Below are 24,632 nucleotides of genomic sequence, written 5' to 3'. Positions count from 1 at the left end.
ATTAAATACATAATTATACAAATGGAAAGAAAGAAAAAACATTTTAAACAATACAATTGGGATATGTAAGTGTTTTTGAGATATGTTCAAATGATTTTTTAACATTAATCAATTTAACAAATGATCTTTACCCCAATTAGGTCAGTTCAAGTAGTAAGGGCTACTTGTGATTTTGGTGACCCCAATGTCACAGGTTCGATTCCTCTTATGGTATTTCGTCGGTAAATTATAAGGGGTGCGTTAATGGGCAGGTGACTTTCACCCCCCGAGTTTAGTGCTGCAGCATAGTGTCCAAAATGACGCAATGGTGGTTGGAGTTTTCGGGTTATCAAAAAATAAAAAAAAAACACAAATGATCTTTACTTGGGATCAAAATTAATATTAATATAATCGTGCAAATAATTTCATAATTTCGATCAATGGGGCTATTTAAGTATATATAACTTCGATAAATTCCATTACTTCTACCAAAAAGAAAAGGAAAAATGCTAATATAAAATGTACCATGGAAGTAAAATGTCACAATGTACATTTTGAGAGTTCAATATGCTAGACAATAATCTAAATCATTTCTAAAGTTCGATCCATTATATGAAGCAAAATTTAGTTTACTTTTTTATTATAAATTTCAACTTTTTATTTGACAAACTTTGTGACTCATTATAAAGAAAAAATTATGGCTAGAATAAAGTGAAATTCTATGATATTTTTTGGAACTCATCGATTTTTTTAACATCTAATAAATTCCAAGAATCATAGAATCTTACAAAAACAATTTTAAAATTTTCAACAACCATGGGAGTTGGGAGTTGGGAGTTGAAAATTGAGCTTTGACGGCTGTCCTTCTGATATGAAAATCTAATATAAAATATTAATTAACAAGCTACAGCAATCGGAGACGACAGCCCGGGAGGGGAAACAGTTGAGAGATGCAGGTGGATGAAGCCAGAATATTGCTAGGGTTTCCTCCCAATTCTCGCCCTACACAATTCCAGGTGCCCTTTCGTTGTTTATCCTTTTTTTCTTTTTTTAATTCCTTCTCCCTCAATTATCCTTTTCGACCCGATTCGAGTTCTGCTTTCCGATAGTTGCCGCAGTCTCGATTCTGCTCTCTATAACAACTGTGAAGTGTGAAAATTGAAGTTATTCATAGTAGGGTTTGAGATTGTTTTGGCTACTTGTGCCATAGTTCTAGCTGGTTCACTGGGTACTGGGCATTAATTGTGTTGTTCTGTTTCATTGAATTGATTCTGTCAGGTTGAGAGTTGTGAGCTTTGAGTTTTTTTTTTTTTTAAATTTAAAATTAAATTTCATGGGATTAAACGGATTTTAATTGACTAAAGAGGTGGGAGAGCAGGGGGAGAAGAAGCTATTTCCGTTGAGTTCATAAACAAGAGATGATGCTGAGATAGCTCTGCGCAATTTGATTGCAGAAAAGGATATCCGACCTTTAGAATGTTAAACCTACAGTTTTTTTTTTTTTTTTTTTTGCGAGAAATTTGCCTAGAAAAAGCTCCACGCGCCATGTTTGACAGAACTGAAGAGCATCCATGAGATATTGGGTTCCTCTGGTCTTGTTTCATTTCTTCTATGAATTTTTTGTATAAGCTGGAATAGGTTGTACTGTACAACATGCATACAACAAAGTCTCTGCGAAGAGTAAGTGTCAAAAATTAATAAAATGTACAATCTCCAAACGAGCAAAATTAAGCATGTTTTTTTCCCTAAAAGTAAAGAGTTTTTGCTTCTTCTTTCTTTCAAGATCTGAAGTGAAGATTCTTCGCCTCCAAAGACTATTCTAATTGGCTCTCCCTCTAAATTAGCCCCACAAAGAAGAATCACATAGGGGATGAAGTTCCAATCCTTCCTCCCAATAAGAACTTGCTAAGCAAGAAATTCCTCTCATGCTGATTTAGAACAGAACCATTTGATTTCTACAAGGCAATGCACCAACTTGCAAAGATCTCCAGTAACTCAGCAGTGGAGAAGAAGACGAACAACTTCCCCTTCATTCCAGCATGAAAAGCAGCAATTGACGAAAACTTACATGATCCCAAGCAGCTTCCCAGGTGAACACATCAACCTTAAGTAGAGCTTTGGACTTCCAGTTAGCTTGCATAGAAGAGTTCCCATGGTCCGTATCCAAATTCCTCTCAAATATCTCTTATATGACATAACTGCAAAGTTTCAATTGGTGGACAAGTTCCAAATCCCATTACATTTTCTCCATCTCTCACGACTGAACTCCATACTTGTTACAAAGAGTCCCACTAGGCATACTTAATGAAGATAGGATGTTAAGAAGCATATCTTCCAAAAGAATGAAAGCATTGGCCACCAACACTTTATTACCTGTGACCAAAGCAGATAATCCAGGGACTGGTTGCTAATAGGAGTTTCTTATGCCAAACATCACACAAAAGAGTATAGGCAACCTACTCCCTACCTCAAATATGTCAAGAAAGGCTTCCCTTCCTTTCATGATCACTCTCTAAAGGTTCACTTTGTAACTTCCTTTACCCAATCTAGGTGCCCTCCCATTTCTATCTTTCACACATTGCCACATCAACCTCCATCCAAAGGGCTTTCTCCTTTGTCATAAACCTCCAAAGTTCAAAGCCATATGAAGCAGCATGCAAGCAATATTTATTTTACTTTTTATTGTATTGTATTTTATAGTTTTTTAGATGAGAAAAATTTTATTAAAGAAGTGGCAAAAATAAAATCTATGGCAAATAAGACATCCTCCAGCAATCAATTAGAGCAATTACAAAGAAGATGCTCTCCACTCTCTTTGGAGGTAAGACGATGAAATTCCCCCAAAAAAAATCTGTGCCCAAAAAGAAGCGAGAAAGCCCCCTATATCCCATAACAAGTGGAAAGATGTTGTCTTGGCATTGAAAATCCTTGCACCTCAAAAACGCACCAAGAACTATACACAGATTGTGGTACTACCTAGACTCTGCCGAAATGGAGAAAAGGGTATTCAAAAGTTGTCTTGCTACCCAAAGATGTAGAAGGAGATGTGCACTAGCCTCATTAGACTCTAGACGCATCATGTAAGTACTTGGGGCTGATGGCCTTGTAGGGTCTCCTTACCTTGAATAAGTCATCATTATTAGTCTTGGTAAGAGTCAAAGTCCAAGTGAAGAAACCTTAACCTTCCTAATGACATTATCTGAAGGAAAAGAACAAGAGGTTGATGTTGAAGGTCTCAAAAAATGAAAGGAAAAAACTTTGAAGAAAAAAACTTGATGAATGCGCTAGCCAAACCTTTGAATCACTCCTCATATATGGAACAAAAGAATCCAGAAATCTCAACAAAGTAGCAAGCTCGTTAACCTCTCTTTTGTTTAGACTCCTAAAGAAATGGAAATCCCAATAAAGAGACTCCCCCTCCAAAGAATAGAACTATGTGATTGGAGCATTATGAATGGATGATAATCTGAAAGGGCGATTGGAGCATTATGAATGAATGATAATCTGAAAGGGCGAGGAACCAAATCTCCAATGAAATTTCTCCCACCCAAAGATCTTCCTTGAAACGAATGTTAGTATCAATGTGCACTTTAAAACATGTAAGAGAAAAGAACAAATGAGCAACCTGGGAAAAAAGCTTTTAGGGGCTTGCATGAGAAAATTGCCACTCCCTTTAGTATCCTATCCAATTTGACAAACTCCATACTCACTTCTTATAAACTTGTGCCATAGGGAATTAGCCTCTAGTATTGATCCTACCACTCATTGGTTGTCCATTTATAATCATGGTTGATCCTCACTATCGTAAAATAGACACGCCTTCATTTCTTTCCATTATGGAATATGTAATTCAGAAAGTAGATGTAGTTGAAGAAACTAATATCGAGATAGAAGGATCATTGGAAGAAGCAATGAACTTGGGGCCTGATCATTAACTAGTTGATTTCCTCGTTTCAAATAAATTTGGTTGTACCTCTGCAGGCTGTTCCCTCACAGAATTTTATTTCGATTTGAAGTCAGTACATTACATTGGTCTTCTTCAAGCATGATCACTTTCTCAGTTCTTCATCTTTTCAAATTTTTAAAATTTGAGGTTCAATTCTTTCTGATAGGGTTGTTCATTTGTCGGGTTGAGCCCAAAATTCCAACCAATCCAACCTTGTCAGTTTGATGAAAAGTCATTCCTAAGTTGAACCGTTAACGATATGATTTGGTTCGGTTGTTACTTGGGGTTGGGGAGAGGGAGTTGGGTCAAGTTGGCGGTTTAGTTTTTTCTTTAAAGGAAAAGAAACGGAACGAGTAAGATCAAAATTTTGCAAAGAAAGTTCTTGTTTTCAAAACATTAGTGTCATTTTTTTTTTTTCATGTGTTCCATTGGAGGACCCACCATGACGGGAGGTAGCCCATCTTCCATCTCAACCCTCTTCCACTCCATCACAAAGTTTATACTCAAGACTTGCAGCCTAGAAATCTCAAGCTATAATCATTGAGACGCCTCCTTGGGAACCAAAACTAGTGACATTCAAGTTAAGTATATATTGGATTTCCCATTAAATAACTTTAATAGTAATATGACTTGATAATTAGTACTCTGCATGGGCAGCACACATAATAAAGAAATTCCCAGAAACAATTAAAAAACATAATGCATAAAATGCATATTATCAACGACATCAAATCATCAAATGTGAAAGATATATTGAAGGGGGCTTCAATCCCTAAATTCAACATCCACTCCCCCCCTACCCCTCCAATGTTTTTGCTATGAAGTGCAGGTCTGGGGGTTGCACATTGAACTTTTGACCCTGTATTCAAACTATAAAAAATTCAATTTGCTAGCCAACCCAAACACTGATCAAAACCATTCTTTGAGGGCAGATGTTCAGATTGGACAGTTCTTTGAACAACCCTGTTCTTTGATTAAGGGAGAATGATTCAGCGTGCAAGCAAGGGTTATTTTACTTTTCTAATTTTTTATTATATTTATTTAGGATATTTTTATCCAGATTCTATCTTCAGTATTCTGATGTTCTATTATTTATGAAATTATAGGCTATTATTTATATAGGAAATTAATATTTTAGCTTATTTAGGCTTCCTAAATTAGTTTCATTTCTTCCAGACATTATAAGCCTTGAAAAGGCCCCAATGTATTAGTTACTTAGACTAGAATTGAGAATTTAAGTTGTTGGATGCATCACCACATCCTGAAAAGAATTTGGTTAGACCAGAAGATATAAGTTATTTCTCCAATCCCAATTTCACAAGGTGATACTTATCATCCCCAACATTATCCCAAAGAAATATATTTTGAACACTTTCCAATTTGTTGGACAACAATCTTGGGATTGGAAGAGGGACAAACTAAATGGGAAGACTCAAAAAGACATTTCTTCATGACTCATGAGAGTTAATCTACCCTGTTTGGGGAGGTAGTGAAGCAGTGCTTGTGAGCTATTCATACACTCAGTTTCTTTCAAATTTTTTGATAATAACCACAAACTCTTTTCTTTTGAATTTAGGATGATGAGGAAAACCCAAGTAAGTGATTGGAAGCTGCTTTGATTTACATCCCAAATTCCTGAGTTGAAGACCAGTAATCTTGGTCCCCAAAGAGAGAAGTTCATCTTTCGTCAATTGGATCAGCACAGTGGAGTTAAGGAATATAAGAATCCTTTCATCCCACTTCCCCAGGGAACCAGGCCCTGCTGCCGTGCGACAACAATGGCCAACTTCTTACTGTTGACTCCATGATTGAGAGAACAGAAAGAGTGATAGTGCATATGTTAAATTATTCTCCATTTTGGAAAATTTTCATTGATGTTTTGCTTACATCTTAAAGATTGTGGCATGTTTCATGCAGAGGATGGTGCGGGATGTATCTTTTTTAGGAGAGCTCAATATTGGGAATTAGAAGATTTTGATAATTTTTTTGAGGGCTTGTATGCTAACCAGGTGATGCATAGAGGGTTGGATAGGGCGAGATGAACAGATCAAAATGGGGATGCATTGAGGTTAAATCCTTCTTCTGGATCATTAATAGTACGGATCAAGGGAGAAGAGAGAAGGTGACTTCCCTTAGAAAACCATTTGGAAGGCATGTGCTCCTACCAAATTTCCCTGCTTTACATGGGAGATAGCACAGGGAAGAATTTTAACTCTTGATGGTCTGCAGAATAGAGGCATACAGATGGTTAATCGATTTCCCTTTTTTTCAGAAGGGGGGGGGGGGGGTAAAGAACAGTCTGAGACAGTTTTCCATATTCTTATAAGTTGCAGCTGGTCTAGAAAGCTCTCGGGAAGTGCAATGGCAATGATGGGTATCCATTGCATGGAAGGAAATTTTATTCAGGGAGAATTGTAGCTGGAGGTAAATGCTAGCAAGCAGACGAGGAAAGAAAATTTGGACTTGATTCCTATGACTCTGCTTGGTTGGTCTGGAGGCAAATATACAAGGAATTTTGGTGAATACTTTATCGATAATGTAAAAAAAGACAGAACGTGTAAAACTCTGCTCTTGTAATTTTGTTTATCTACTTGGTTTGCACCCCTTTGGGGCCCTTAGTGCTTTTTATTTTACCTATCCAAAACGAAAAAAAAAAAAAATCACTAGACAATTAATCATATCGAATTATAGCTGGTCTGGAACTCATATTTAGAAGAGTGACTCTCTCTTTCCTTTCTTCCCCCCTATAATAAATAAATAAATAAAAATCATATTGATGTAGAAGCCTAAAACCCGATTAATTGGAAGAGAGAACAGATGAACAAACAGGACCAGATATTTTCATATTATATATTCATGACTAATGAGCAAAAGAGCTTCTAATAGAGACCCAAATACCCGATCTGGCTGAATTTGAAGATGGCTTTAACAATCCAAAATTCCAAACTAACCTCTTAGTATGAAAATCAATTTCCTAATGTCCAGTTGTTACAAGTTTGAGTTGATTGAAACATGCTGAGGGTGTGTTTCATTGGTGAAAATTTCACTTCTGAGGAGTTGTAGGCTTCTAAGAACATTTAATTTTGTTAGTTCAACCTCTTTAGAGCTAGAATTGCTGAACAGTTTCTATTGTTTGAATGGAAATGAAAATGGTACACGGGACATTTTCCAGACTTCCAGCCTAATTTGAGGCATGGAGATTAGTTCTCACTGTCATATTGGCAAACAAAGATGCCAAAAGGTTGGGATTCAATGCAACCATTTTGCTACTTCAATGCAAAAAGTGAATCAACTGAGCAGTGCATACTCTTTCCCAACCATCAACATTTTTGTTCTATAAATACAAGCATCAGTATTATATTTTAAAAATATATAGATGTAAGTGTGGGCTGAGCGAGGCTATTTTGGCAGTGCCTTTGTAGCTTGGCCTAAACTCAGATTTCAACATCATATTCTCTGCTTTGTTGGCCCCTCTTGCTTTAACTCCAAGATCAGCTAGATATTCTTTTTATGGAATATTCAGGAGCATCTACCAAACGTCACGCAGTGGAGTTTATCTAGATGTCCCATGTCACATGTGGCTGCTACTGGACAGAGCATAGGCTAGCTACCCTTTGCATAAGGGTGACATGAGCTATGCATGCATGGATGTCATGTTGTCACCTTAAATCATTTATTATGAATGTTGTTTTTGGTTTTTTTTTTTTTTAATTGCAAGAATACTTGCAAATTAAGCAGTCAGTTGTTATTAATGTTGGCACTTCTGCAACCCCCTCCCCTCCCCTCCCTGCTTTCCCTGTCATCCATATAAATTCCTTGTTCTTGAGCTCATAACTATTTTTTCTGGCTCCCCCCCCCCCCTTGGAAAAAATTTTCTTAACAAAGATAAATTGCATGCCTTATGTAAAGTCCTATCCTTTGGATAATTGAAGGTTAAATCGGCGTACAAGAAGAAGGTATGGGAGTCTCATCCTGACCGTTTTCCAGTTCATGAAAAATGTCATGCAGAGTCGCAGTTTAAATTGGTAAGCACTTGGAAATCTAAGCTGTTGATATATTCCATATATTATTGCTTACATCATAGTGCTACAATCAACATAAATTGTTCTGGTGTAAATATATTAAGAGAAATGTGCATTGCTAGCAATTGATGCATGATTTTCCAATTTGATGAGTAGACGATTTGCTTTCCTAGCATGTGATGTAAAGATACCTTTCCGGTATCTCTTTTTTCCCAAACATGATTTTGCATCTTGCCTTGCTTATGATTTCTGTTCATCAAATATTAAATTCAAAATTTAATATGCAACAACCTGATGGTATATGTTATACATTGATAAACAATTACAAGCACATACACCCGCCTCAATACGCACATTATTAAAAGCAAATGAATCCTTGGAAATTGTCTACTTATTATCGTTTAATTCATTTGGTGCATGACTCCTATGAAAGAAGATGCCAGAAAATAATTTGGACTCTGCAAAAATGCCATAAAAAAGATAACAGATGGTTTGAATTGTCTTTAGTTGGAAGTTTAATTTGCCTAGGACTGGATGCTTTTAGGATATGGTTGTATTCTCCTGGTTTCTTAGATCGTTTTTTTTTTTTGGTGGGGGGGCACTATGCACACGTTTGCTCATGTGTGTGTGTGAGAGAGTGAGGGAGAGAGAGAGAGAGAAGCTTTAATTTCTCGTCTACTGAGAGCATTGTACTATAGTTGAGATATGGTTTTGTTTATTTCTCAAATAAGCCATGGGCGACTACATCATGTTCAACTTGTCAAAATTTGATTGCATGCTTAGCAGTCAAATGTGTAAATATACTAGACCAAATTTGCCATTACCCAAAATCTTAAAGTTATTAAGTTGTGGGAGCTACAATGCATATTAAGCCTTAATACTTCCTCACACATCTAGCCCAATTGCATGTGGAGACGTTGACAAATAATGAATAACAAATTAACAATCCTTATGGGAATAACAAGATTCAACGCAGGATAATTTTAGCAAATAAAAGATAAGTGTTGGTGTCAAGGATTGAACAAAGTGTCTCCTATACCATATCAAGTCACTATTTGACTTAAAATCTTAAATTCTTAGGAATTGGGACCAACATTGTAGATCAAAGACTTCCCTCTTGTGCAACTTGGTCTTACATGTGAAAAGGTGAACAAATTGAACTTGAACAGGTACATGCATATAAGCAACACTAAAAATAAAGAGCACTTTAATAAACCTAAAGGGAAACAAATGCAAACAACATGACTTGAACTCTTGGGACTTGTGGAGTCTTACAAGGACAAATGCAAACCATGTGACTTGAACTCGGGACTTGTGGAGAATTGATAGTATGTTAAACTACCAACATTATGTTGAGGGTGTAAAACATTGTGTTTAACAATAACATCCTAATTGTTTAAATTTTCTATACAAGAATACCCTCCTATGGACCTAATTTGAAGTGTTTGGTAAATTATGAAGGCAAGGTTTTCAAGAGGGGTTCTGTATTTAAATTGTTAATTAGGTTTCTTTTACTTTTATTTTATTCTTCTTTTTTTATTTTATTTTTTCTCATGAGGATTATTTGTCCTCTTTTAGGTTGCAATCTCCTTTTCTTCTCTTAATATGTTTTCTTCTATTAGCGAAAAAAGAAAGGGAATATTCCCATATAGACCTGCCCTAAGTAAAATATCATATTTGAAAGAAAATATCCGCACTTAAGTTATTTAACTTCAATGAAATTTTCTCTTTTCGATTGATGATTGATTTGGTTTTTTTTTTTGGTTTTCGTGAACTTGACCAAGGTATATGGAATTCTGTTGATGATGATCTCTTTATTTTTTATGATTCTATCGTAAATTAGTTTAATTGAGAATTGAGCGACATTCCCAAATATAATAGGAATGCAAGAATTTGATCTTTGATCTCCCCATTGTACGAGGGCTCTACCACTTGAGCTACATTCCTAAATTATGTTTTTAACTTGATTGACTTATTAATTAACCTTATAGTCTTAAGAATTGTCATAAAATTCCATCTACATTGATTTTAAATATTTATTTTACATTGAAAGTAGAATCTTATGATTTTCGATCCAATTCTACAATCCGATTCTGCAGAACCCCCAATGATCCTACATAAACTGATTCTGACAACCGTGGAGATTATTGGCCTAGAATGTATATCGAACTTCCCAACACAGTTAATGAATAATTTTCTAGATTGTGGAAAAACCAGTTGTTGTCTCATGATCAGGAAGCTAATGTCTTGCCTGCCAATGAATGCTTCTTGGTGAGCATCATGCTTGAAGGTCCCAATACTCAAAAGCCTAGTTATAAACTTATAAGCTTTTAACTTAACCTTGTTTAAGGATGGATGGTTATTAGCCCTGTCCATCCCCATCTCAGCCAATCGTTTTCTCTTTTTCTTTTTTATTTTTATTTTTTTTAAATATATAGTTTTCCTTAAATCTCAGGCATTCATTTTAAATAAAAGAAGCAAAAGAATTGTAGTGCATAAACTACAATGACATCATTAAAAGATCCAAAATGTCTCAGTTATGTTAGTCTAAAGCTTAAGAATTTATCTTTTCCATTGGCAGTCATGGAATGAGCCTCACTTTGCTAACTACATTTGTTGCAGATTTCAGAAGCTTATTCTTGCCTGCGTTCTGGTAACTCTCTTTTTCATATATTTGAGAAAGATGAAATTTCATTCCAAAGAATCCAGTCATGGTTTGCAAGCCCTCAAGAGAAGTTACTTAAAGAACTTTCTTTCCTAAATAATGTTTGCGTGGCAGAAAAATTGGTTATGACTTGGGAGTAATTCACATCTGAAGATTTAAAACACTGAATTATGTTTGCCCTGCCACTTTTAACCTGTTTCTGTTCCTCCTGGTAGGATGAACTTTGGTGAATTTGTTGTTAAATAATTTTTTTCTCTTTTTAGCCAACTTAGTTTTTTCCATCTCCTCGTACATGAAGGCATATATACAAGTACACGTATTTATAATTCTTGATTGACTAGTTCTTATAGTTCAAGTAATTCAGGTTTCTTTGAGGTACCCATTCAGTCACTTGTGGGCTATGATGAGGAAACATAGGCCAGCTAAGGACTTCAGAGGGCATGCAACATGAGACTTCTACTTGAAAAAGCTTTTCTGGACATTAATCAGGCAACTGCATTGTACATTTTTTTCTTCCCACCAATAAATTTCCTTTTCTTCCTGGGGGGCACTTTTTTTACATTGAAAACTGTCAAGGGCTACTGATTTTTCAGTTGCAAAATTTTAAATATTTCCTTTTTTCTTTGTTTGACTTGGGAGTATTAAACTCGGAATTCTATTTAATGATGTTTGCTGTCTGCATCTTGAAATATCATGCAGCTTCTCCCTGTTTTGTGAAAAAATCTTGGGAGAACTGGGAAAATTTTAAAATCCTGGGTTTCTTCATTACAAAATACTCTTTGAAGTAGATTAGCTAGCTCTATTAAAAAGATAGCAAAAGAGATTTTAGGTGAATCAAAGGGAAGATTCTCGAATAGTAAAAAAAGTTGGTGGTGGGATAAAGATATACAAAATCCCATAAAGACAAAAAGAATTTGGTATAAGACGTGGCAAAAATGTAGAAACGGGGACAACTTTGAAAAGTATAAGGAGGCAAGAAAAATGCAAAAAAGGCCGTTAGTGAGCTAAATGCAGATCATTTAATAGTTTGTATGATAGATTAGATACAAAAGAAGAGGAAAGAGATATATTTAAACTTGTTAAAGTTAGAGAAAGGAAGAGTAAGGACTTAGGAAATGTAAAATGTATAAAAAATGAGGATGATATTGTCTTGGTTAAGGATGAAAACATTAAAGAAAGATGGCGAAGTTACTTTACTAAGTTGTTTAATGAAAACCACAAAGACGGCTTAAACTTAGAATTGTCAAATGAGGAAAAAACTTAAAATGGGAAAGCTATGGGACCAGATAACATCTCAATTGAAGTTTGGAAATGTTTAGGTGATAACAGAATTATATAGTCAACTAATTTATTTAATACAATTATTAAAACTAAGAAAATGTCTATACTTGGGAGATCTACCACAGAAGCTATATATCTTTTAAGAAGATTAATGGAAAAGTTTAGGGAAAAGAAGAGGGACTTGCATATGATATTTATTGACCTTGAGAAAGTATATGATAGGATACCTATGGAAGTTCTATGGTGGGTTTTAGAAAAAAAGGGTATATGTAGTAGGTATACTGATGTCATTAAAGATATGTACGATGGAGTAATGGCTAGTGTAAGGACTATAGATGGAGAAACTAGAGAATTTTCAATCACCATAGGTGTACATCAAGGATTTGTTTTGAATCCTTATCTTTTTGCTTTAGTGATGGACCAATTGACTAAGAGTATTCAAAAGGAGGTTCCATGGTGTATGTTGTTTGCAGATGATATTATATTAATTGATGAAACTAGAGATGGAGTAGAAGCTGAGTTAGAATTATAAGGAGAAGCTTTAGAATCTAGACGCTTTAGGATAAGTAGAAATAAGACAGAATATATGAAATGTAATTTAAGTAATGATAGGAGGAATATTGGAAAAAAGTTAAACTTGATGATGAAGAAATAAATAACATTTGTAGATGTCGATACCTTGGATCTATTATGCAAGCTGAAGGAGAAATTGAAAATGATATAATGCATAGAGTTAAAGCAGGTTGGGTAAAATGGAGAAGTGCTTCAAGTGTGCTTTGTGATCGTAGAATACCCTTAAAATTGAAAGGGAAGTTTTATAGGATAACTATAAGACCAATTATGCTTCATGGATCGAAATGTCGGGCGACGAAGAAACATATTATCCAAAAAGTAAAAGTTGCCAAGATAAGAATGCTTAGATGGATGAGTGGTATAACATTGAAAAATAAATTAAGAAATGAACATATTCACAGTAAGTTAGGTGTAGCTCCTATAGAGGATAAGATAAAGGAGGGACGACTTAGATGATATGGACACTTGCAACGTAGGTCATATAGTGCACTAGTGAGGAAGAGTGAGTTAGTTACTGTGGGGGGCAGTAGAAGGGGTAGAGGTTGACCTAGAATAACTTGGGAGGAGATAGTGAGTAAGAATTTAATATCCCTGAATCTGTCAAAAGAAATGGCCCATGATCGCATAAATTGGCGAAAAAGGATTCATATAGCTGACCCCACCTAGTGGGACTTAAGGCTTGGTTTTGTTGTTGTTGTTGTTGTTGGGTTTCTTCATTACAATATGGACCGAAAATCCACAGCAACTAAGTTCTAAAACGGTTTCATATCTGAAATGAACTGAATAGTTAATGAAGAAAGCACAGCGCTCAGGATTAGGGAAGGAGAAAAGAAGGAGAGGAGAGAGATGAAGAGGTTAAGAGGGACAAGCAGCAGTCCTCTGGAGAGTTACATACAGCTCCATGTCTTCCTTCTTTATATATTAATAAAAACATGGTGTGAAGAACAAAAAAATTGCCACTCACATGGCCTAATTACTAAAATAGCATACTCTTCTAAGAAAAACCTCGATTAGTGTTTTACTAGCTTTTTTTCCCTATATAGAAGGACAGATGTCTCATCGCCTGGGTTTGGAAATGTGGGTTCATAACGAGGATGTTGCATTCTGTAAGTGGGGGAGAATGTGATACCCCGTGGAAGAAAGGCTTAAGAGGATTAGATGTTACTACTCATATCAATAAGGTGTACCTTTCTTTTCAAGAGTCTTCCTATAAGAACTCCACTGTTAAGCGTGCTTAACTTGGAGTAATCTTGGGATGAGTGACCTTCTAGGAAGTTTTCTCAGGAAGTGAGTGAGTGAGGACAAAACACACTGAAAAGAACACGTGTTAGTATGTGAAGCCAGTCATTAGTTCGATAAGGCCCGCCCCCCTGTTGTCTGGTCCAGGTGGAGGCTTCTGTTGTTCACTGTCCCAGATGCTTATCCTGCTTTCAAGATAAAATTTAGAGATGCTGCGAATATTCTAATGCTTGAATTTTTTTCCTCTTCAAACTTATTACAGTTGAATTGGGAAAACAATAGAGCTACTTCTGTTGTACTTCTTTCCAATGGTTGAAGATATGGACCCACTCAAGTCCATTTGCTCAAGATTATTGTGAAAAAAATAGTTAGTAGTGAAATATTCAGACTAAAGCAACATTTAGCTAGACTTTCTGGGAAGTTACTCATTATGAAAGGTTCCAAAGGAAGTATGCTTGAGAATGAGAAAGAACCTCGAAGGATGCCGATCTGATAAAAAATGAAAACAGTCTAAATATGATCAGACATCTTTAAACTCCCATTCAATTGATTATAATGATGTGGAAGATATTCCTGCTAGTTATAAAGAAAAAGAAAAGAAAGTGATGGAAGAAAAGAAGTTAATTATGGGTTTTGCTACTCTTCAATCATTATGATATGTTTATCCTGGGTTACATTGAGTTGCTCAACATGAAAAGATGAAGCGAGTAAAATGCAATTCTTAAAACTTGATATACATTTTTGGCCCACAACCTAACAACTTAAGCTTTTAGGTAAAATGGTAATTTAACATGGTATTAGAGCTAGTTGCCAGGAGGTTCTAGGTTCTATTCTCGTTGCCTACGTCTATTGTTAGGGCAGCCCGGTGCACAAGGCTTCCGCATATGCGAGGTGCGGGGAAGGGGTGGATCACAATGGGTCTACAGTACGCAATCTTACCTTACATTTTTGCAAGAGGCTGTTTCTGCACCTCGAACCCGTGACCTCCAGGTCACATGGCGACAACCTTACCATTGTACCTAAGCTCCCCTTCTGCCTGCGTCTATTGTGTGGTGTTTAATTATTGTATTCCCTGTAATGGGTATTATTTATCATTTTTTTATCTCTCCACATGCTATTGGACTGCATGTGCAGGGACATATTAAAGCTTGATAGACATTGTTGGTCCACAACCTAGCAACTTAAGTGTTTAGGTGAAGTGGTAATGTAACAGCACTTATTGTGAAAAAAATAATTAGCAGAGCCATAAACCAGTTTAGTCAACATCTGGCTATGATATCTGGAGAAGTTGCATAAGTGAAAAGACTCCAAAGGATGTGTATCTTAAAGTCAAGGACAACGTGAGGTGGCATTGTACTGGCAGAAGGCAATGAAAACCTGCTGCTAAGAAGATAACTGCTTTCTGTATGCATTCTATGAATGAGGATGAAGAAATTGAGCAGGAGGATGGCTTTTTAAATTGCATTAGTAGATACAGACTGATTGTTGGTGATAAAATTGTACATAATGGCATAAAAAAGAATATTGCTGGGAGCTCCCCTGGTTCCAGCTCCAACTGTACTGAACCACGGTGGGAACAATCTTAGATTGGATTCTACTGTCTTCAAGACACTAAACAGTCCGTCATTGCCACATTGCAAAACACAAAAAGTGAAATGGAGTTTTGAGAGTCAAAAGGAAGTTGTATCTGCCATCTCTTATTATGCAGCGATCCCTTCAAATGCAGCAAATTCCCCATACTTCCATTTGGTTGGCCAATATGGTAAACTTTTCAGGCATGGTTTTTGAAACCAGACTGGACCAGCCGGCCTGACTCGGTTCAACTGGAACCAGTCACCAGGCTGGCCCGGTTGATGCCGTGAAGTTTGATATGGACTGGGGTCAACCCGGCCGAAACTGGGCAATTCCATCTGACTCAGCCAAACCTAGTGGTTCAGTTGGGTTGACCTAGCTCTTTATACCCAAAAAAAAAAAAAATTATAAGAATTGCAGGGAGGAGTCAGGAGGAGTTCAACCCTGTATCCATTGGAAGGGGAAGATGGTCAACGAGCTGCATCAATTGGCACCTGGCAGTGGAAGCAACCAAGATAGCTGTGCTAGTGTTTCCAAGTGGTCAATTTCAACTAATTTTGCTCTGCTCCACTGCCAGATTCCTGATTTTTTTTCTTCAATGGCTGTTTTGGTCACTTTTTAAGCTATAGGTGCAAGAACAAAGCTAGATCCAGGTGGTGCAGTTGGGATACTATGCCATTAGTTTATTCAAGAGTTGGACTCAATCACCTATTGTTTATATCATATTATGCAAATTTCATGGTGATAGAGCTTATATTACCAATTATTTTAACATGAGCTGCATGGTAACAACAAGATGGTATAAGTTGCTTAGAGCTGCAACGAATCGCTATTCAAATAGACATGCTCCTCTTTCGGATGTGACATAACTGGAATATGTAAGGTCTTACCAAAAAACATGATCATTTGTCTCACAAGAGATTGAACAACCTTATGTATGATTGCTACCATGAGATTTGAAGAACATCAGCTGGGAGGAATTCCCTACGATTTAAACTCTAGTGACGGCATCTTGCAAGAAAGCCTAGTTGATGACTGGACTGTGGAAACGAAAAAAAAAAAAAAAACCTTGAAAGAAGATGGGGTACCTTCCACCTTGAATATTAATTTTTCAAGGCATTCTTTTTTATCTCAACACTATTTAGGTTCTGCATACAATGATTGAGAACTTCTGGTGGAATCATTAAATTCTGTCATGTTTTAGGAGATCTTTCATAATAAGATGGAACCATTCTATGGAGTTGAAAATGGAGAGAATGAGGACGGAATCATAGAAGCAAGGATGAGTCATGCAGAAATGGTTACTGTTAGAGGTTATATATGTCTTTTAGTATTATTATTACTATTGAGTGTGTTAGTATGTTAATTAGTGAGAGTTATTAAGGGTATTATTGTTATTAGAATGTATTTAATTTTTATTATAAATAGAGGAAGAGACCTATCCTCAAGTTAGGTCATTCATTTTAATCAAATCTTAACATGGTATCAAAGCATGATCCAACCTAAACCCTATTCCCCTCAGCCATCACCGAAAACACCATTCTCGCAGCTGTCCTTCCCAAATCCATCCCATATTATTTCACAAAACCAACCATACGCCCGTATACAGAACCCCCCCCCGGCCGCGGGGACAACCCACACCACAAAACCCCATTGTTGGAGGACACCTCACGTGACCCCACACGTCGGCCAAGTGCCGGCAGGGCCAACCCCATGCGCTGGCACATGAGTGAAGTTCCAGCCACTTTTTTTTTTCCCTCGGCCTTGCTCTAATTCCTTCCTTAGACTATATTATCAAACTATTAGGCCACTTTTTTGCTAAAAAAGTCAACCTTTTCCAACTATGCACTCGCAGTATTCCATTAACTTCTATTCAAGGTTTGTGAAGGCTTCTTTGTGAGTTTTTGGGAGCCGTGGTAGTGTTCATATGTTCAGTTGTGAGGCTGTGGCAATGCTATATCCGTCATTGAGTTGTTCACCTCGTCCATGCTTGTGTTGATGCTTCACATAGTTTGTTTTTGTCCCAATTATTAATTGTTCTTCTTGTTTTTGGTGTGGTTGCTGACTTGTAAGTGTTGTGGCAGTGCTATATCCATAGCGAGTTGCTCACTTCGTCAGTCATTCCTCATCTAGTGATCATACTTCCCATGATTTTGATCCTCCTATTGCTGTTCAAAAAAGTAAATGCATATGTACTCAACACCCCATTCCAACTATGTTTCTTATGACTACTTATCACCCTCCTATTATTGTTTTGTTACTGCTTTATCATCTACAACCCTTCCTAAATCTGTTTCAAAAGCCTTAGCCCATTCTAGGCAGAGGGATGCTATGGTTGAAGAGATGAACGCTTTACATGACAATGGTACTTGGGACTTGGTACCTTATCCTCTTGATAGGTCTGTGATTGGCAGTCACTAGGTTTGCACTATGAAAGTCAACCCTGATGGTTCTATGACTCGTCTAAAGGCTCTGTTTATTGCCAAGGGATACACTCAGGTGTATGATCTAGATTATTCTGATACTTTTCTTCTAGTTGCTGAACTTACATGAATATGTCTGTTCTTCTCCTTGGCTACTACTGGTCACTAGCCTTTGCATCAGCTAGATGTGAAAAATGTCTTCTTGCATGGGGACCTTGAGGAGGAGGTTTATATGGAGCAACCGCCTAGGTTTGTTGCTCAAGGGGAGTCAAGCTTAGTGTGTTGGCTTAAGAAGGCTTTATACTGTTTAAAACAGTCTCCCATAGCATGGTTTGGTTGTTTTAATATTAGTACTTGAGTTTGGTCTTCAATAATATGTTGTGGATCATTCCATGTTTTATTGTCATACTTCATTGGGTAGGATCCTTCTTCTTGTTTATGTGGATGATATTGTTATTACAGGTGATGATGATAAAGGTATTCAGAGTCTCGAACTTTTTCTACAAACTAAGTTTCAAACCAAATATTTGAGACCATTGAATTACTTCGTGGGTATAGAAGTATCTAGATCTTGTATTGGAACTGTTGTGTCACATAGGAAGTATGTTCTTGATCTGTTGTATGAAATTAGCTTGTTAGGATCTAATTGGTTGATACACCCATGGATCCTAATAGCAAGTTAATGTCAGATATGGGTGATTTGCTACCAAATCCTAGACAATACCGGAGACTTGTCGTAAAGTTGAATTATCTCACAATTACTCGGCCAGATATATTTTTTGCAACAAGTGTTGTGAGTCAATTCCTAGATTCTCTGAGGGCAAGTCATTGGATGCTGTAATTTGCATTTTGAGATATCTCAAAAGGTGTACCTCGTAGAGGTTTTTTATATTGTTCCATTGATATACAGATGCAAATTGGGCTGGATTGCCTCCCGATTGGAGATCCACCACCAAGTACTGTATCTTGGTTGGTGGTAATTTGGTTTCTTGGAAGAGTAAGAAACAAATTGTAGTGGCAAGGTCAATTGCACTGCTGAATCAAAATATAGAGCTATTCCTCGCATCGCTTGTGAACTTGTTTGGTTGAAGAACATGTTGGAAGAATTGGGTTTTTAACATTCTCAGCCTATGAAGTTGATGTGTGATAATCAAGTTGCTCTTCATATTGCCTCCAACCCGATCTTTCATGAGCGGACGAAGCATATTGATGTTGATTGCCACTTTGTTCAGGAGAAACTTGTGCAAAAGCTCATTACAACCACTTATGTAAAGTCTGTTAGCCTTGGTGGTTTCATAATCATATTTAATGTGTTTTGATGATATTAACCTATTTGTGGATCCTAGTGTATCCTATCTTTACAGATCATGTTTAGTACAGGTACAAATGACAAATACATGAAGTATTGGATCAAATGCAAAGATCAGACCGAGTAGACGTTCGAGTAGGAAAGATTAAAAAGACACACACTCGGAAGTACTCAAGCACATCAAAGGAAGATTAAGTTGAATTATATGTAATGGGGATTGTGTGAGGTAGGAACATTTTGTAACTCTTGCCGTTTATTTTCAAGCATAATTTCTAAGCAAGAGTTGAGCAAAATGCACATGCATACTAGGACACAAGAGTATATAGGATTTCACTAAGTCATAAACTCAACACTCATGATTTTCAAAGATAAAACAAAGAGTTTGACAAAAGAATCCTATTCTCAAAATATGTTTTCATAAGGGAGAAGTTTTTAACATCTTGGTATTATGAACATTTACATACTTGGTCCCAGTTGTGTCAAAGCAATTTTTATGTCCTAAAGACTCAAATAAAATCAAATATATTTCCATATAGGACATACTAGTATATAAGATATCAAAATGAGCTTTCAAATGCGTTTTCATAAACAAGATATCTTATATTTAAATGAAATTTCATTAGGACAAGTATTAATCATCATTAGCATTAATATCTTTCATATACTTTTGTCCAAGAATGGGTTAATTCATTAAAAGGCTCATTAGTATGAAAAACAGGACATGTAGTCGACTAATTGGGTGTATTCGTCGACTAATTAATCCAGTAGCCAAAATGAGTTTCTACCTAGTCAAATCGTCGACGAAATGGGGTAAGTCATTGATAACCTGGAGGAACTCGTCGACGAATTGGAGTATAATCGTTGACGAAATAATCTAGTAGCTAAATGTGTTTTCTGCCCAGGTGACTCGTCGACGAATTGGGGTAACTTGTCGACGAATTGAGTATAATCGTCGACGATTTGCATCGAAACCTAAATCCAACAGGCAGAAAAATGGCTAGTTCTCAAGCCAATCAAATGGGATTCACTCTCAACGTTCACATAACGGCTAGCTTGGCATTTTTCCAATAAATACAAGTCCATAGACTTGATTAAAAATGGTTTTGATGGTTCTTACATGATTTTAGTGATTAACATATTTTAAATACAAAACCTAAGAACTTTGCATTTTAGTTCTTCATATCAAGTGCTCAATTTCTCTCTTGCTCTCTAATCTTTGTTTGATTCATTACTTGAGAGATTAGTGTGAGGTTGTATTGTATTTGACATCGGCTCAATTAAAGGAGCATCATTTTGTAATCCATTTTCTTGTTGTGAAAGGTTCTTTGTGAACCAAATTGGTGAAGGTTCTTGGTGAACCGAATTGCAAGGGTTCTTGGTGAACCTTGCGGCTCTTGGTGAGTGGAAGGGATTTGTTCCCATGTGAAGGCTCTTGGTGAGCATTGAGGGATTTGTTCTCTCGTTGTAAGGCTTCTACACCGGTAAAAGAGTTGATAGTGGATTGTGGAATCCTTCAGTTGGTCTCAAGGCGTGGATGTAGGCATGGTCCTGAACCACGTTAAAATGCCGGTGTTAAGCTTTCTCTTCTCTATACTCTTTAATTTGTTTCTTGTGCATGATTTACATTTCATATATTGTGATATAATTGCTTGTATCTTGCCAAAAATTTTATTTTGTAGAGAAAACTCAAAATACACAAAAGAGTCCATTCACCCCCCCCCCCTTCTTGACTCTATACCCACGGGCCAAGAAAGTCAGACATGTAGCTTGTTAATTTTTTTATCAAACCGTTAGGGGATGCTCGTGTTAAATTCATTTGTAACAAGCTAGGAGCATATGACATTTATGCACCAACTCAAGGGGGAACATTAAGAGGTTATATATGTCTTTTAGTATTATTATTATTATTGAGTGTGTTAGTGTGTTAATTAGTGAGAGTTGGGATATTATTGTCATTAGAATGTGTTTAATTTGTATTATAAATAAAGGAAGAGACCTATCTTCAAGTTAGGTCATACATTTTAATCAAATCTTAATAGTTGCCATGGTTGGTGTACGTGGACCTTTAGAGGTCAATCTTGCTGCTATCAGTGTCACCACTAATGATGATGACCTCAATTTTCTAGGTGATGATTTGACTAAATAGTCGTTCTAGACATGGCAAAGTGTCACTATCCCACATCAGATGTGTATTAGAGAGATCTTGGGCTTATAAGGAGGGTTTGGGTTCCAACTAGCTATGACACATTTTATAGGACAAACCTATGAGGCCAATGGGCCAAAATGGACAATACCTTACCAGAGTTGGGCTCAAAGATGGTTACATTTGGTATTAAAGCCACCCTGTGGGTGCTATCATGTGAGTGGATTCGCCCTGAGGGTACTATCATGTGAGTGGATCCTACACAAAAGTGTAAGTCACTTTAACGAGGACGTCAAAGATTGGATGGGAGAGTCTATCACGGTCTCATATCAGATGTGTACTAGAGAAATCACGCTGACGAGGATGTCAGAGATTTGACGAGAGAACCTGTCATAGTCCCACATCATATGTGTACTAGGGAGATCTTGGGCTTATAAGGAGGGTTTGAGTTCCAACTAAGTGAGACACCTTTTGTTGGACAAACCCGTGAAGCTAGTGGGCCAAAGTGGACAATAACTCACCCAAGTTGTGCACAAGGACCGTTACACACAACAAAGTTTGTGTAAGCAGTGAGAATGTGTAAAAACTGAATATTGGTAAGACCCCTGGTTAAATGTCTTTGGAATTCGTCTTGTAATTGTTGTGATATAGCAATCTCAAGGTGTTTTTCCCGTTGAATAATTTTGTCATCTTCATATTTCCCTGTTAGGCTATAATTCTTGCCTGCTCTTATTTGCTATAACACATAATGGTGCTTATTTGGGCCCGAATATTACAGTTCTTGGACCTAATGCCTTCTGTTATTTTCAGTTTGTGAAAGCTGGGGTTCATATTTGTGGTTATCATGTTTATCATTAATGTTGTGATGGGTGAGTAGCCTAAACCCCAACTTTCATTATGTTTTATGTATGAAACTTTAAATAAACATCCTTTTCCTTCCTAATCCTGTTCCAGTCTTTGTGCATTTTAGGTGTTGCAATTTTCATTCTGCACTCCCTCCATCCACCCCACGCCACCCCCCACCCCAACACACACACACACACACACACAAAAGAAAAAATTAGAAAAAGAAAAGAAAAATGCAAACATACACAAAGACCAAACAAGATTGTCTTTTGATGATCATGGAAATCCAATTATATTTAATCCAAATGGCTTTTATTTGGATGTGGGTCTGAGTTTGCAAACCATGATAGGAATGTTAATTACCTTAAGAGGACTCTGTAGTTGTTATGGTACCTAAAAATATTTGCATTGGACATCACAGGTGCAAGAGCAGGAGGTTCAGCCCCTGGTAAACTTCCTTTCTAAGAATGTTTTAACATACTTCATTTTTTTATATCCTTGTATGTTCAACTATCAGATAATTTTTTATTTATTTATTTTTTTGCTTAGCTGCATACACACAAGTTGTGAGAACTGGAGTTCCAAGGGCATATGTCAGGAGAAGAAATCATTTCATGATTAGGGTCCCATTCTTCCTCATTGTTCTAGGAACAGTTGCACTTGGTGGATTAAATGTTACCAGGTGATCAATGGCCTTAAAGTCCAAGCATGATCATTTTTCATTTTGTGTTGGGAGGACTTATGCTTGGGAGTCTAATTGTTTGTTTCTGTTGTTTTACGGCTGCCTTCTCAGGGCTTATAAAAGGCAAAAGGAGGTGTACCCCTCTCACAATCCTTTTCTCCCTTGATATGAAACCATAAGGAGGTACTGGAATCATTCTGGACTTGGTTTTGTTGTCTGTTTTCTGCTTTTACATTGTACTTGTAACCCATTGGTATAAGACAGCATAGTAATAGCTGCTTCAAATGTAATTACTTAAAACTTAATGGTTGTTGGACAATTGAAACCTAATCAGTGGAAATTGTCATTGTAAACATTCTTATTGCTTGCCAAATTCTTTACGCTGCTTTTCCTCCATGTGTTTCACATTTTTAATTGATGTAAATTGTGAGAGTAAGACATTTGAAGGAAAAAGAAAAGTGGAATTTTCAAATAGCCATTGCAACACCAGTTTCTTATTTATTGTACATTAGGGAGAAACAGAAAATGTGCATTTGTTCATCCTTTCATATTTAAATCAAGATCTTGGGAAATCCTCTTCAAAGGAATTTAGGGAAAGTTGATTGTTCCATTGGAACCTGGGATATTGGGGTTTTAGTTTAAAGGAAGAGTTTCAATTTTCCACCACTATTAACTTTCCTGGAGAAGTTATTCAAGCACCAAATTAGAGAAGCTCTATTGTGGGGATTGCTATGCTGGTGATTGCAAGAATTTCAATCTGAAGGGAGGGGAAAAAATCTGAATATAGAGGAGGATTTATTCTTCAAGAACTCTAAAGAATACGCATCCAAGCAGATTACAACTGAGAAACAGCTCTGGAAATGGGATCACTTTCCAAGAGTGAACTGTCATTTACCTCTTCTCCATTTGAGTCTGCTTGGTATTTGGGCTCGAGGAAAAGCAGAACATCATGGTTATGCTCACCACTGTTCTGGAAGGAAATGTGAAAGTATTTTGCAATATGTAACACAGATGAATTGAGTTCATCCATGTCAATTTTGGTTTCAACTCACCCTATGGCTATGTTCATCATTGATGCAAGATGGGGTGTTCTTTTATTCTTTATTATTATAAAACATTCTGTATAATATGAAAAAGTGATAAGAGTTGGATTAAGATGGTTAAGATCAACCCTATGGTTGTGCCCTTATGCCAAGAGATTGTTCTGCCTTCAGATTGAAGTTTATATGATATTTCTCTTTTTAGTCCTGCCAAAATTATGGATGTAGGAAATCGTTCATGAAGGATGTCCCAATTATCACTACTTGAATATGCTCCAAGTATTGCTCGACACTGTAAAAAGTATAGTCCTTGTAGGGTTTTTATATATCATTAATATTTAGTTTTTTTCCAATTTTTAATAGTATAAAACAAACTTTCATTTGTAATAGTATTTAATGGAGAAGAAAATTACATTAAGAAAAATTAGTTTCTTTATTTTCCTTTCCTTTTCTCTTTTCAAGCAAAATTTTTAATCTAAAGACCCTATAGGAAATTGTTAATCAAGAGTTTGCCATTTGTATATTATTGTTTTAAAACTTGAAAAGAAAAATTATGATTGCAACCTCAGGCTCAAAGAGACCATAAGCATCCTTTCTAGCATACTAAATTTTAGGTTAAGGTTATCTTGTAAAATATTTTATTTCTAAAAATATAACACTCAATATAAAATTTTGATAGTTTAGAAAATATATATTGCCATTATAAGAAAATTTTGTAATGTAAAAAATTTATTTATTCATATTTGATCGGATTGTCAAAGCTTAATATAATATATTTCTTTCTTTATATATTTGTATACAATTTTTATCACATTCAAATCCTATTTTTTATATATTTTTAGGAATGAATATTACCCTAATCAAATGCAACCTTAGACTTTAAGGATATTAATTAGTGGAGAAATTCTTTTC

General features: G+C 36.3%; 1 protein-coding gene across 3 annotated transcripts; it reads left to right on the top strand.

Annotated features, from left to right (window-relative positions):
* Positions 1-687: 687 nt before the first annotated feature.
* On the top strand, positions 688-23,035 carry LOC131156345 (uncharacterized). 3 transcript variants are annotated; one of them, XM_058109955.1, is made up of 6 exons: positions 688-995; positions 7,858-7,950; positions 10,570-10,600; positions 22,420-22,446; positions 22,548-22,680; positions 22,792-23,035. In XM_058109955.1, the coding sequence occupies exons 1-6, from the start codon at positions 930-932 to the stop codon at positions 22,844-22,846; spliced, it is 405 nt and encodes a 134-aa protein (XP_057965938.1). In that variant the 5' UTR covers positions 688-929; the 3' UTR covers positions 22,847-23,035. The 3 variants fall into 3 exon arrangements, with proteins under 3 accessions (XP_057965938.1, XP_057965937.1, XP_057965939.1); XM_058109954.1 differs by lacking the exon at positions 10,570-10,600 and having other exon boundaries at positions 774-995; positions 22,380-22,446; XM_058109956.1 differs by lacking the exon at positions 22,792-23,035 and having other exon boundaries at positions 774-995; positions 10,529-10,600.
* Positions 23,036-24,632: the final 1,597 nt, after the last annotated feature.

The sequence above is a fragment of the Malania oleifera genome, chromosome 5 (genome assembly GCF_029873635.1).
Source record: "Malania oleifera isolate guangnan ecotype guangnan chromosome 5, ASM2987363v1, whole genome shotgun sequence".
Taxonomy (NCBI): Eukaryota; Viridiplantae; Streptophyta; class Magnoliopsida; order Santalales; family Ximeniaceae; genus Malania; species Malania oleifera.
This window is presented reverse-complemented; position numbering and strand designations above follow the sequence as displayed.